At 43.6% G+C, this 13416-nt stretch overlaps 1 protein-coding gene and 1 long non-coding RNA gene across 3 annotated transcripts in view; one reads left to right on the top strand and one right to left on the bottom strand.

Moving 5' to 3' along the window:
• Window positions 1–9416, bottom strand: part of ELP3 (elongator acetyltransferase complex subunit 3) — a 98532-nt gene extending 89116 nt beyond the window's left edge. Inside the window, exons 1-3 of one of the 2 annotated variants that reach the window (XM_055295821.2) lie at window positions 9216–9416; window positions 5167–5266; window positions 2504–2642 (exon numbers count right to left, since the gene is read on the bottom strand). In XM_055295821.2, the coding sequence (XP_055151796.2) occupies window positions 2504–2642; window positions 5167–5266; window positions 9216–9234 (258 nt within the window). In that variant the 5' untranslated portion in view covers window positions 9235–9416. Of the gene's footprint in view, window positions 1–2503; window positions 2643–5166; window positions 5267–9158 lie in introns of both variants that reach the window. The other variant, XM_055295820.2, reaches the window with a different exon arrangement.
• Window positions 9406–13055, top strand: LOC134731556 (uncharacterized). Its single transcript, XR_010113950.1, has 2 exons — window positions 9406–10351; window positions 11660–13055. It is a non-coding gene; the product is annotated as an uncharacterized lncRNA (long non-coding RNA).
• The last annotated feature ends 361 nt before the right edge of the window (window positions 13056–13416 follow it).

The following is a 13416-nucleotide window of genomic DNA, read 5'->3' as shown; positions in this document are numbered from 1 at the left end:
CATGCAGGTAGGACAAAGTAGACGAGTAAGGAAATTACTGAAATAATCTAAACAAGAAATAATAAAGGCCAAAGCATTCCTACCGTGGCAGTAGGAATGGCGAATGCATTTCACATTTTTTTTGGAAACTGAGTGCACGGTGGTACTATGAACTAACATGGACAGGAAAGGTGAATACGCAAGTCTGGTATTAGTTTTAGTTATGTTATACTTCAGGAGGTTCTTAGGCAGTCAAAGGACAGGTGCCTAACTGACAATCTGCCAGGAGTCTGAAGCTCAGGGAATGGTTCATGCTGAGAGTCAGCATACAGCAATACTAAAATCATCAAATGGATGAGGTTACCAAAGAAAGCACGTAAAGTACCCAACACAATGGGCCCAGGATAACAGAAAACACCTACTTTTAGAGGCAAGCACAACAAGGGTAGCCCTCCAAGAAAGGACAGAAATGATCAGAGATAGAAGGAGAAACAGAGAGGGTGGTATCGCAGAAGACTCGGTTTACCAGTCAGGCCGAAAGGTTGCTAAGTTTCTGTCTTCCTTAGTGGCAAACCCACACATAATGCTTAACCCTAAAAAGTCGGCCAGGCACAGTGGCTCACATCTGTAATCCCAGCACTTTCGGAGGCTGAGGCAGGCAGATCACTTGAGGTCAAGAGTTCGAGACCAGCCTGGCTAACATGGTGAAACCCTGTCTCTGCTAAAAATACAAAAATCAGCTGGGCATTGTGGCGCATGCCTATTAATCCCAGCTCCTTGGGAAGCTGAGGCACAAGAATCGCTTGAACCTGGGAGGCAGAGGTTGTGGAGAGCCAAGATTGTGCCACTGCACTCCAGCCTGGGCGACACAACAAGACTCTGTCTCAGGGAAAAAAAAGAAAAAGTCAAGACTTATCTATTACATAAAAAATGGTATTTTATTTAAGGATATGGAAGTTAATGCTAAAGAAATTGGCTAAGAGATAAAAATGGTTGCCCTAGGGTAGAAAAAGGGAGGTGAGGGGCATGGACTATCAGTTTTTCTTAACATGCTTTTTTTTTTCTTTTTCTTTTTTTTTTTTTTTTGAGAAGGAGTCTCCCTCTGTTGCCCAGGCTGGAGTGCAGTGGCATGATCTCAGCTCACTGCAAGCTCCACCTCCTGGGTTCATGCCATTCTTCTGCCTCAGCCTCCTGAGTAGCTGGGACTACAGGCGCTCGCCACCCTGCCCGGCTAATTTTTTGTGTGTGTTTTTAATAGAGATGGGGTTTCATCGTGTTAGTCAGGATGGTCTCAATCTGACCTCGTGATCCGCCCACCTCAGCCTCCCAAAGTGCTGGGGTTACAGGCATGAGCCACCATGCTGGCCAACAAGCTTTTTACACTAGATACAAACAAACAAAACAAAACAAAAACATTTAAGTACAAAGAAGAGGATATGAGGTTTGGTGGTACATTGTATGTAAAAGTTTTAGGGTTTAATTAGCCACTAACCTAAGGTGATCCAGGAGATATGGTCACCAAGTCAACACAAGCTGCTTGGAATATAATACCCCAATTCAAATAACAGAATGAACTTGTGGGATCACATTAGGAACAGAATTTGGTGCTGGGGACCACATGTTAGGAGGGTCTTAATTCTATCAAGTTCCGTGCATGTATCTCACACTCATCTTTTTTCATCCTAGAGTCTCCATCCTAACTTAAGTCCTTAAGACTGCATACTGAGATCATACCAAGAGCGTCTAGTCTTTTTGTCTCCAAACTACCCTGCATGTTGTATCCAAATTAATTTTCTGAAAATCTACTTTGTTCATATCACTACCTTTTTCAAAACTTTTGTTTCCTATTATCTAGCTGCTTTGCCAGACACTTAAGATTTTTACAAGCTGATCCCAAACTAGCTGTTCAATGCGCAGTCCTACTCTCCTGAACTGTTAACACCCTTCAGTCCAGCATACTCGATATTCCCTGTGTGCACCACACCCTTCCTGTCATTTCTACCTCTGTGCCTTAGCCCCTGTGTCCTTGCTCCCACGACGCTTCGAGCCTGCTCTTCTTGGCTTATGGGTCAAGCAAGCTCTGTGGCTTTCTACTGGGCCTTCCCCAGCCCCTTTTGCTGCAGGGACATCGCTGTCCTCTGGACTTCCACAGTGCTCATAATGACCACATATAGAACTACTTTGCACCATTAACTACCTTACAAAAGTACCTTTCATAAGCATCAATTATAGTGAAAGCTACCAGCTTAAGATGGCCAACATTTATCCTATTGTGATTGTCACCAAGTCTAAATCTATAAAGAGGTCAAAACATCATCTACTCCTTTAATCACAATTATATTTTTTCTCTCTCTGCTCTCCTTGCATTCAGCACAGGTCTCCACTCCAGCACATATCCTAATATGGGGACTTCATTAGTCAGAATCCCCAACCTCTACCTCACTACACGGGTGTTACATGGGGCAGGGACTTCTGCCAGAACAGATACTCAGTGTGTCGATACCTCATGAGTCGAATCACTCACCCCACTGGCAGTTCTGATGGGTTTCGCCTTTAACTTGGGAATCAAGACCTTGCGATACTGAGGAGGGACGGCAGCAATGATATCCACAAGGCGGGGCTGGGCGGAAAGGCCATATTTGGCAGCTGTCTTGGTTTTCACCCTGAAAGTAAAGCATCTCACATTATCAAGATCATGGTATTTTAAGGACAAGCTACCAAGAGGATGATCTATAAACAATATCATTAACAACTGTCACTCTCCAATCCCTTCACCATGTGACAAGAATTGTTTTAAGATCTGTGACTATCAGGGATATAGAAGAATAAAATTCACGAGTGAATGACTATTTCTCCCCCTCGAGTACCAGAAAGAAAACCAGAGGACTGTGGAGGGAGAAGGGTCCCCGGACGATGACACAATATAGATCTAGTTCAGAATAGTGCTGCAGCTTCAAAGGACTATTCTGACTCCACCTTTCTCAACCTCAGCACTACTGATGTTTGGGACCACACAGTTCTTTGCTGTGGCAGGTGGCCAGCGAATTGAGGGATGTTTAGCAGCATCCTTGGTCTCTACGTACTACCATCCTTCTTCCTGTCTTCCTGTTGTAACACTCAAAAATGTCCCTAGACATTGCCAAATGTCCTGAGGAGGAAATCACCCCTGGTTGACCATTACTGTCTTAGACAAAACAATAACAACAATAAAAAAATAAATAAATAAATAAAGGATGGCTATGCAGAACCAAATAGGAAATAAAGTACATATTTTTGAAATTTTAAAAAACACTTTTACCAGCTTTTCTTTGTGCCTCCTAGCCAAACTCTAACAGTCACCCTGTCTTCTAACTTTAATCCATCTAGAAATATCTGTGAAGTGCTCACATCGTTGTCAACAAATATTAACTGAGTACCTAACATGTACAAGAGGCTGCCTGAATACTTGGTATGTTCAAATGTGCAAGGCACAGTCCTTTCATGTTCTATGTTTACATGTTTGCAGACAGGTGTACCAAAAAAATTAATGTATAAATGATTAAAACATATGTCATAAAACACACACACATACTAACAATGAATGCTTCCAGAGTTCAGGGAGGAATTTGATGTGTGCTGGGGAGATACTCATGGAAATGAACACAGAAGAAAGAGTAGGTCTCAGTCAGTAAAGACACAAAGATGACATGGAGGGCAGACAGGCTGATTTATGTGCAGATGCAAAAACAGGAATGCATATATTTTAAGAAATACAAGTAGACCAACTTGACAGAAAGCAGAAGATTTTCAATGTAAAGATACAGAGGTTTAAAAACTTGGAAAAGCAGGTTGAAGCCAGACTGAGAGACCTTCCAATAATAGGCTGGTGACATCTGAGGAGGGGCAAGTTTTAAGGACAATGGCAGCTTTAGCTTTAGATGTGCTAAATTAAAGAAAACAACAAATATACATAAGATGTAGAAATGTTCACTAGAAATTAAAGATTTGTATAATCAGGGGTATAACCAACAAAAAAAGGAAGAAAAACTGCTAAAGACATGGTAGAAAAATCAGTAAAATACAATAACTTTATAGTCAAAAGAGGATATTTACTTATTTATTCCTGTAGCAAATATTTACTAAGCATGAGGATTCAAGGAAGGGGTAAAATATTGCAGCATCTCAAGTATCAGAGAAGAGAGTCTAAGAAAAGGTCATTCCTGTATGTGACGATTAGACGACCTGGGGTTGGGGAGAGAACCCTTTCATTAGGGAAGATCTATGTAGAGTGAATATATACTATAGTTTAAAAAAAAATAGATGCAGAGATGAAAGACAACTCTTATTGGAGACTGTAGGAAAGTCCAAGCTAAAAACGATTATGGAGAGGAAGTGGATGAATGTGTCAAAGAGGTTCTACAGCAGGGGAGGGTTGGATTAGATCAGGGGCCCCAAAGGGAGGCTTTTCCTGACAGAAAGCTGCTGCTTCAGCTGAGACAGTAGGGAAGGAAAGTAGGATGTGCAGCGATGAAGCACAGAAGAACATGGGCTCTGGAGATGGCTGACCTAATTCCAAATCCCAGCTCTGCCAATTACTAGTTACTTATCCCTGGACAAATTATTTATTCCTGGACAAATTATTTAACTGCTCTCTGGCTCAGATTACCCACCTGTCAAGTGTGGCTGGTATCAGTACCTATCTCACAGAATTTTGGGGGGATTAACTGAGCTAATACATACAATGCACTAGCAACAGCGTCTGGAATACAGTAAGTGCCCAATAAATGTTAGAAGCTATTAGTATTCCTAAGCTGAGACAATTTTGCCATTAAGAAATGAATGACAGCTGGGCGCGGTGGCTCATGCCTGTAATCCCAGCACTTTGGGAGGCTGAGGTGGCAGATCACGAGGTCAGATCGAGACCGTCCTGGCTAACACAGTGAAACTCCGTCTCTACTAAAAATACAAAAAATTAGCCGGGTGTGGTGGCGGGCCCCTGTAGTCCCAGCTACTCAGGAGGCTGAGGCAGGAGAATGGCGTTAACCCAGGAGGCGGAGCTTGCAGAAAAAAAAAGAAATGAATGACAAGGCAAGGCAGAAAGCTAAAATTCTCAACTAAAATAAAACTTGAGCTGGAAAACAAGTAGTACTAGATAATTTCATAAAAGAGATCTAAGAACAAGCTTGCTCTCTCTTTATATCCACTTACTTATTTAGATCGATGTCTTTCCCCTGCTCGTGGGCTTCAATCAGTTGTTTAATAACATCTCCTATAGTCAGCATCATCAGCTCAGCAGGGCTGAGATCTCCTGGAAAGTTAATATTCAACAATGTCAAAAATCGTATCGTTCAATCAAGATTTTAAAATCTGATTTAGTAGCAGTTTTCCCTCCAAAACCATACAAATATGCCAAATGAATAGCTCAAGTTCAGAAGATGCTAAACCTCTACTGTTCACAATTTGATCATATCTTTTGTATCTTTAAAACAAATGTGGCTTTACATATATATGGGAAAAGCTCCCTTTAGAAGCACATACTCTATGAGATTATTAAAAATAAATACAGGAAAGGATACAAGGAGTAGAAACAATGTGAGGAGAAAGAACCTAATCACACAGGAAAGGACCAAAGTAATTCTCTTCCCTTTATCTCCAGAGTTGTAATTACTAATATTTGCATAATACTTTAGAGTTCATAAAGAACATTTAGATGCATGAATTCAGGTAATTCTCAGAACAGAGGCAGACAGAACGAGAATATGTGCCTATTCCATGAAGATGCTATCAAGGAGTAAAGTTGCAACTCAAACCCAGGTATCTGCCTAAGAATCTTAATGCATTTCTAAAATATTGTCTGTCCACCATCATGAACTTCTGGCAACTGGGGCTCTCGCTCTCATCCAAAGGCAACAGCAGAAGCTGACAGGTTCCTGTATGACTCCATCCACTCAAGCACAGTTGAAGGATTGGTTCAAGGATGGGCATATCTCTAAGCCAGGCCAATCTGAGCTCTTTTCCTCAAGGTAAAAAATGCCAGTCTTTTTCCAGGGACAAAAGCTGTGGGATATCAGCTTGGAAGCTGTCGGCAAGCAAGCTTCTCGCCTGTAGAGCAGTGGTTCCCAACCTTTTTGATAAAAGGGACTGGTTTTGTGGAAGATGATTTTTCCAGGGGAGCAGGGTCGTTTTAGGATGATTCAAGCGCATTACATTTATTGTGCACTTTATTTTTATTATTACTGCATTGTTTTATGTAATGAAATAATTATACAATTCACCATAACGAATTCTATTCCCATACAATCAGTGGGAACCCTGAGCTTGTTTTGCTGCAACTAGACAGTCCCATCTGGGGGTGATGGGAGACAGTGACAGATCATCAGGCATTAGATTCTCATAAGGAGCACACAACCTAGACCCACCACATGCACGGTTCACAACAGGGTTCAGGATCCTTTGAGAATCTAATGCCACTGCTGATATGACAGGAGGCAGAGCTTAGGCAGTAACATGAGTGATGGGAAGTGGCTGCAAATACTGATGAAGCTTCACTTGCTCGCCTGCTGCTCACCTTCCGTGTGGCTCAGCTCCTAACAGGCCATGAACCAGTACAGGTCTGTGGCCCAGGGGGTTGAGGACTCATACTATAGAGAAAGCTAAAAGATAATGAAAGTATGGATGGAAGGCCCTGGCAGTTATGGAGCCCTCACATTTACTTTATCTCATTTGAACCCTTACAGTAATATGGAGGGTAGGTACTGTTACCCCATTTTATAGATGTGAAAAATGAGGCTAAGGCAAGTTAACAAGCCATCGTAAATAGCAGAGCCAAGACTCAAGTACAGCTCTTTTCAGCACAACTTCCATGATTTTTTCACTGTAGCACACTGCAGCTAATTTAATGAGGCAAGGCTAACATATACACAATTTTTGAGAGAAATAAAGTCCATCTGTACTCAAAGGCTAAATGCTTTCCAAACCACGTAACTCAGAACTTTCAGAGTTCTACAAAGGTGCCTCAGGGGCCATGTAACAGAGCTAGGACTGGTGGTGGTCATGGCAGAGGAAGGGAGAAGGGAAGAGGAAAATAAGGCATGGGGGAAAAAAAGGAGGGGGTCTCTTTATTTCCACCACAGCAGCTCTGCTTTCAGCTGTTTATATACTGAGGTTCTGTGTAAGAATTTATTTGGAGGGTAAAAGGGGATCAGCTGATAAGAAGAGATAAGATTTGGAAACCACTTGTATAGCTCTTGAGTGTATCAAGAACTGGAAGAGAATGAGTAGGAAAAGGCTTCATGAAGGAAATGGCACAGGGATCTTTAAAGATAGGGCAAGATTTGGACATGCAAAACAGAAGGCAATCCAGAAGAAATAATGTCAGGCATAGGAATTACCTATCTTTGTGTGAAACAGCACAGCCTAACTAGAATCCAGCTTTCTAACAGGGTTTAATAAAGAACAGATTACAGGGGACCCTGGACACTAGGCAAAGGCACTGAAATGAAATGCAATAGACAGTGAAGAATTGCATATTCTCAACTTTGGAAATAAAAAGATGAAAGTAATGTTTAAGAAAGGTAAGAATATTATCAGTACAAAGAATGATTCAGGAAGTGAAAAAGAATACATATAATACGGATACTACTCAAATGGCTCTTGAAAGGCAACATTGTTTTAAAAAACCCACAAAATGTAAGACAGGATCCAGTCCCAATGCCTACTGGCTGTGTGGTAAAGGAAAAGATCGACCATTTTTTTTTCTTTTTCTTTTTTTTTTTTGAGACAGAGTCTTGCTCGGTCACCCAGGCTGGAGTGCAGTGGTGCGATCTCGGCTCTCTGCAACCTCCACCTCCCAGGTTCAAGTGATTCTCCTGCCTCAGCCTCAGCCTCCCAAGTAGCTGGGATTACAGGCACCTGCCACCACGCCCGGCTAATTTTTGTATTTTTAGTAGAGACGGGGTTTCACCATGTTGGTCAGGCTGGTCTCCAATTCCTGACCTCAAGTGATCCACCCGCCTTGGCCTCCCAAAATGCTGGGATTACCGGCATGAGCCACCGCGCCTGGCCGAGATCAACAACTTTTGAGCGCCCATTTCCTTGTCTGTAAAATTTGGGTAATACATCCAAATTTCACAAAACCATTCTAAGACTCAAATAAATAATGTATATAAAAGCTAAAATACCATTCAAGTATTAGTTAGTGATGAAGGTGGGTTAGGAGGTTGGCGGCCAGACTGAAGAGGAATAAACCATTTCAGGAAGTAATTTCTAAGTAAGAATCAACATGACTTGGTGACAGAAGAAGCTAAAAGAATCCTGACAGATTGAGAAGGAGCAAGTTAGAGTGAGATAACAAATTAATTTAGGGCATGCAACTATGACAAGACTCAATCTAAGGTAACTTGGACACTTAGAATTGTTGCTTGGAAGAAAGAAAAATAGCAGTTAATGTCAAGAAGCATAGTGATTAACGATGTATCTATTTTTCATTTTATGTTTTTTGAGGTCACAGATACAGCCTGACCAGCCAGCTCCATACCTAAATATAATTTTGGTCTGGGAAAGTTACTTAACTCTTTGAATCTCAGCTTCTTCATCTGTAAAATGGAAATGATATCGACTTCAAAATACAGGCTCAATAAACGGTAGTAGCTATTATTCTGACAACCATTACCATGATTAGACCAGCTAGTCAAATGAGTGTATAGAAATAGGAACAGAACCTGTGAGAGAATATTTCAAATTTGAATCTGTCCTGTTCAAAAACCAAAGGTGGAATTGTTCATTGCTAACTCAGGAGGTAATAAAAATGGGAATAATTGCATGCACAACTGTTACACTGAATCCAAGGATAATTAAGGTTTTTTTAATATCTTAAAATATGTCTTTAAAAGAAACTCTCAAACTAACACGTCAAATGTGTCGTGAAACAAATCTTAACAAATGAAAAGTCCCACAACCCGTTATATCGACGTTAACTCCTCGGAGGGCGTATCTTGGAATAAAGGTTTCCCTGCCATTCAAACAAAAGACACCACGTGACTGCCAAAGAGGAAGAGAGGAAGGGTAGGGTGCTTCAAAAAGCAAAACAGGAAAAACGAGAAGGCTGGGGGACCAGAATGGACAGACTGACCCTACGTGGCGGGGCGACTGGACTGGGTAGCGGATTCTCGCGGGAAAAGTTCGGTTCAGCATTTGATTGCCTGGGCGTTCGCCCCTTTCGGACCACCCCTTTCCCCCATCTCCTTCCCCTTTCGCACCTTTCCGCTTCTGCCTCATTTCTGCGCCGCCGTAGCAGAGCCACCAGAGATAAAAATGCAGCCACAAACTCAGACCCCGGGGAACGCTGACAGCCACAAAGCAATCCCGCCTGTCGTAAAATGTCGGTCAATGTATCGTAAAGCTCTCCCCGGAAGCCGACGTGCACAAAGCCACGCCCCGCCCCTTGTTGCAGCTAGCCGGGTAGCAGGCGGCGCGTGAGGCCGCTAGGCTGTGATCCTGCCCCGGGTCTCAGGGATGGAGGATGGGAACGTCTGAACAGAGTGGCATCTTGGGGTTAGAAAGCTCGACCTGGGCAGTACAGCTATGGGACAGAGTTCCTGGATAGAGGCTGCGCCAGGAAGCCTAAGTGAAAGGGTGGAAGTGGATGGTCTCTTATGGAGGGGGTGTGGGAGCCCAGGGTCGTCACATCCGGGGAGGGTGGGTGGGAACGTGAATGGGCGAGATCCCGGAGGAGGAACCCTCCCATGTTGTGGAAACTAACTGAGGGCCTGGAAGAGACCAGGCGGGAATCGAGTAACAATCCGAGGTGCAGGCTTTGGGACCAGGTGGTCACCTTGGTCTTAGATGAATGGCACATATGATCGGTAACCATCGTGAAAGCTGTGGATGTCTCTTGTGGAAGGAAAATAACATCTCGGGACCCTAAACTCTGCCAAAGAAAAAAGTTAAGCTTAGGGCCGGGCGCAGTGGCTCACACCTGTAATACTAGCACAATGCTCATCTCAGGAGGCCAAGGCCAGCAGATCATCTGAGGTCAGGCATTCGAGACTACCCTGGCCAACATGGTGAAACCCTGTCTCTACTAAAAATACAAAAATTAGCCAGGCGTGGTGGTGCATGCCTGTAATCCCAGCTACTTGGGAGGTTAAAGCAGGAGAATCTCTTGAACCCGAAAGTGGAGGTTGCAGTGAGTGGAGATCGTGCTCTGGTGTGCACTCCAGCCTGGACGACAGAGCGAGACCCTGTCTCAACAACAACAACAACAAAAAGTTAAGCTTGTGAACTGAGTCACGCAAAAACTGCCTTCCTTCTGTTCCCAAACAGCTTCAAAGACAGAAGCCCACGTATCTCCCCAGGTGGCCTCCCAGAGGAGTTACTCACAGGGAAATTCCTTGTGAGTGGCAGAGTCTTTACCTTACAACACTTCTGTTGAATTCCACCCTGACCATGCAAATTTACAGTAGGTAGGGGACAAGGACAAGACTAGAAATCACCCTTCAGTCCACCCCAAGAAAAATGCGTATTTGACTCCTTCCTCTATGTTTACTTTGTCTTCTGTAAAAGGCAGATTTACTGAGTGTGAAATGAATGCATAGTTGTTCCTCTTTTCCCTTCTGCCTGCTCTTTCCCCTTTAAATATTGAAGTCCTCAAAACCCTCTTTGGAAAAACCACAGGCCCCAGATTCCATGATAACTTATGTCTCTTTTTCCTGGGTGTGTCCTCAACCTTGGCAGAATAAACCTCCAGACTGAGACCTGTCTCAGACCCTGGTTACGTTCTCCAGAAAAATACACAGGCACAAAATTTTCAAAATTTGGAGGCAGGACTTGGGATGTTTTCCTGAAACTCGTCTATGATCTCCTTTGTCCATGGGCTGGAGATTAAGAACCTCTCCCATTAATAAAGACAGGAATATGTACCCTACTAGAATTCAGGTAACAACGAGGCTTTGACCCCACTATGACACTGAAACTGGCCTTGCTAGGCTTTGTAACTTCCCAGCCTGCCAAGTTCAGTGGTATTTGTCTGACCTCATTGTCATCCTATACCAATGAACATAAGTTCTTTGTAAACTAAAAATAATTCTCAGCCCAGGGCATTCCAAAGTTAAACTGAAAAAGTAGTTCAGGCCATGATGGGAAGTGGGGGTGGACATGCCTCCTTATTCCCTCCTCCTTTTTAGAATTCAGGAGCTGCTAACCAGTATTAACATCAACACAGAGACCTTAAGGCTGATAGAGCACAGAACCAACTCTTGAAGTCTGATAAGAAACATTTACGGCCGGGCGTGGTGGCTCACGCCTGTAATCCCAGCACTTTGGGAGGCTGAGGCGGGCAGATTACGAGGTCAGAAGATCGAGACCATCCTGGCTAAACGCGTTGAAACCCCGTCTCCACTAAAAATACAAAAAATTAGCCGGGCATGGTGGTAGGCACCTGTAGTCCCAGCTACTTGGGAGGCTGAGGCAGGAGAATGGTGTGAACCCGAGAGGTGGAGCTTGCAGTGAGCCGAGATCGCACCACTGCACTCCAGCCTGGGCAACAGAGTGAGACTCCAGCTAAAAAAAAATAAAGAAAGAAAGAAACATTTACAATCTATTCTCTCTGAAGCCTGCTACCTGGAGGCTTCCTCTGCATAATAAAACCTTAGTCTCCACAACTGCGTATCTTAACCCAGACATTCCTTTCTGTTCATTTCAGGTCTATAGAAAATAACTCAACCAATTGCCAGTCAGAGAAAACTGAATCTGCCTGTGACCTGGAAGTGTTGCCCCCTGACCCCACATCAATGCTTTGAGTTGTCCCACCTTTCTGGATGTTCCGTGTGGGAGATGCGTGAGGGGAGAAGAAAAGACACGTACACAATACCTTTAAGGGTAAACAACCTTTATCCCATGTAAATGGCAAGGCAGATATAATAAGAAAATTGCAATGGGAAGGGTAGAAGGGAAAATATATATATATACCGATCAGACTATGGAGGATTTATCACAAGACCAAGAAGCAACGGCCTGGGTTCCAAACTCGAACACTACACTCACCAGACTATGGAGGATTCACCACGAGACTGGGAAGCAACAGCCTGGGTTCCAGAGTTGGCCACTCCTCCTTGCACAGACGAGGAAAGGTCTCCTGAAGCTTCGGCTGGGCCTGGGACCCTAGCTCATTTTCTAACAAGTTGTTTGGCATGACTCCCAGTCACAAGGGCCCTTCACAACTGGGCTGAAGGAACACAAAAAGGTCAACTTGTTTTTGCTATTGTCTATTGTTTTTCAATAACTAATGTGTAGGAATAGATTGAAATAGAGATTTCTCTGAAACAGCGCTGGATGAAAGCTTCAAGGGACTCACAAAACCTGTTCCAGGACTTGGTGACTATTGTTTGTGTACAGGTTCAATTGAATTCAGATTTAATATTTAACTTTGCCTCCACGCTAGACCAAACCAATATACATCTTACATGTAGTAATGTCTTATAACTCCCTAAAATGTATAAAGTCAAGCTGTAACCTGACCACCTTGGACACATGTTCTCAGGATCCCCTGGGGCTCTGTCATGGACCATTGTGAGGTGGGAAGTGGGACTCTGTTCTGGAGGCAGAGTTTGGACACTGGATCAAGTTGGGGACTAGCTGAAACAGGGCAGGGGTGGAAGCAGCTTTCCATAAGATGCCCACCAGTATGCCATGTCAGTTTACTATTGCCGTGGCAACACCTGAACATTACCCTCCCCTTTTCATGGCAATGACCTGATGACCTGGAAGTTACCACCCTCATTCTCTACATTTCTGTGTAAATCACCCCTTAATTTGTATATAGTTAAAAGTGGGTATAAATATGACTGCATAACTGTCTCTGAGCTGCTCTTCTGGGCACTGCCTGTGAGTAGCCCTGCTCCACAAGGAGCAGCCCCTCTGCTGCAGCTGTGCACTGCTGCTTCAATGCAAGTTGCTATTTAACACCACCAGCTCACCACTGGATTGTTTCCTGGGCGAAGCCAAGAACCCTCCCAGGCAAAGCCCCAATTTTGGGGCTTTCCTGTCTTGCATCAGTTGGTCCCTCATGGCTCAGAATAAATCTCTTCAAGTATTTTACAGAGTTTGACTCTTTTTGTCAACACTTCCATGAACATCTTTTATGACAGGGCCCTCCACTCTCTTGGTTTTTCTTCTCTTTCTTTTGTGGACTCTGTCTCTGCCTCACCTCAGAATACTAGTGTTCCACAGGGGTCACTCAGCCTTGTCTCTCCAAGGTGATCCCCAGAGCACCACGTATTTGCTCCCAGGTTTCTAGTGCAACCCCAACTTTTCCCCTATTTGATATCTTGTTAGATTTGGGTGTCTAATAGGCATCTCAAACTTAACATGTCCCAAACAGAACTCTATTATTACTCCAGATCTGCTCTTCCTTACCTAACGGCACCATCCTCTACCTCTTCCCTGTTTTACCTCAGAGAG

This window comes from Symphalangus syndactylus, chromosome 10 (genome assembly GCF_028878055.3).
Source record: "Symphalangus syndactylus isolate Jambi chromosome 10, NHGRI_mSymSyn1-v2.1_pri, whole genome shotgun sequence".
In the NCBI taxonomy this organism is placed as follows: Eukaryota; Metazoa; Chordata; class Mammalia; order Primates; family Hylobatidae; genus Symphalangus; species Symphalangus syndactylus.
The sequence above is the reverse complement of the archived record's forward strand: the minus strand, read 5'-3'. Positions and strand labels throughout refer to the sequence as shown.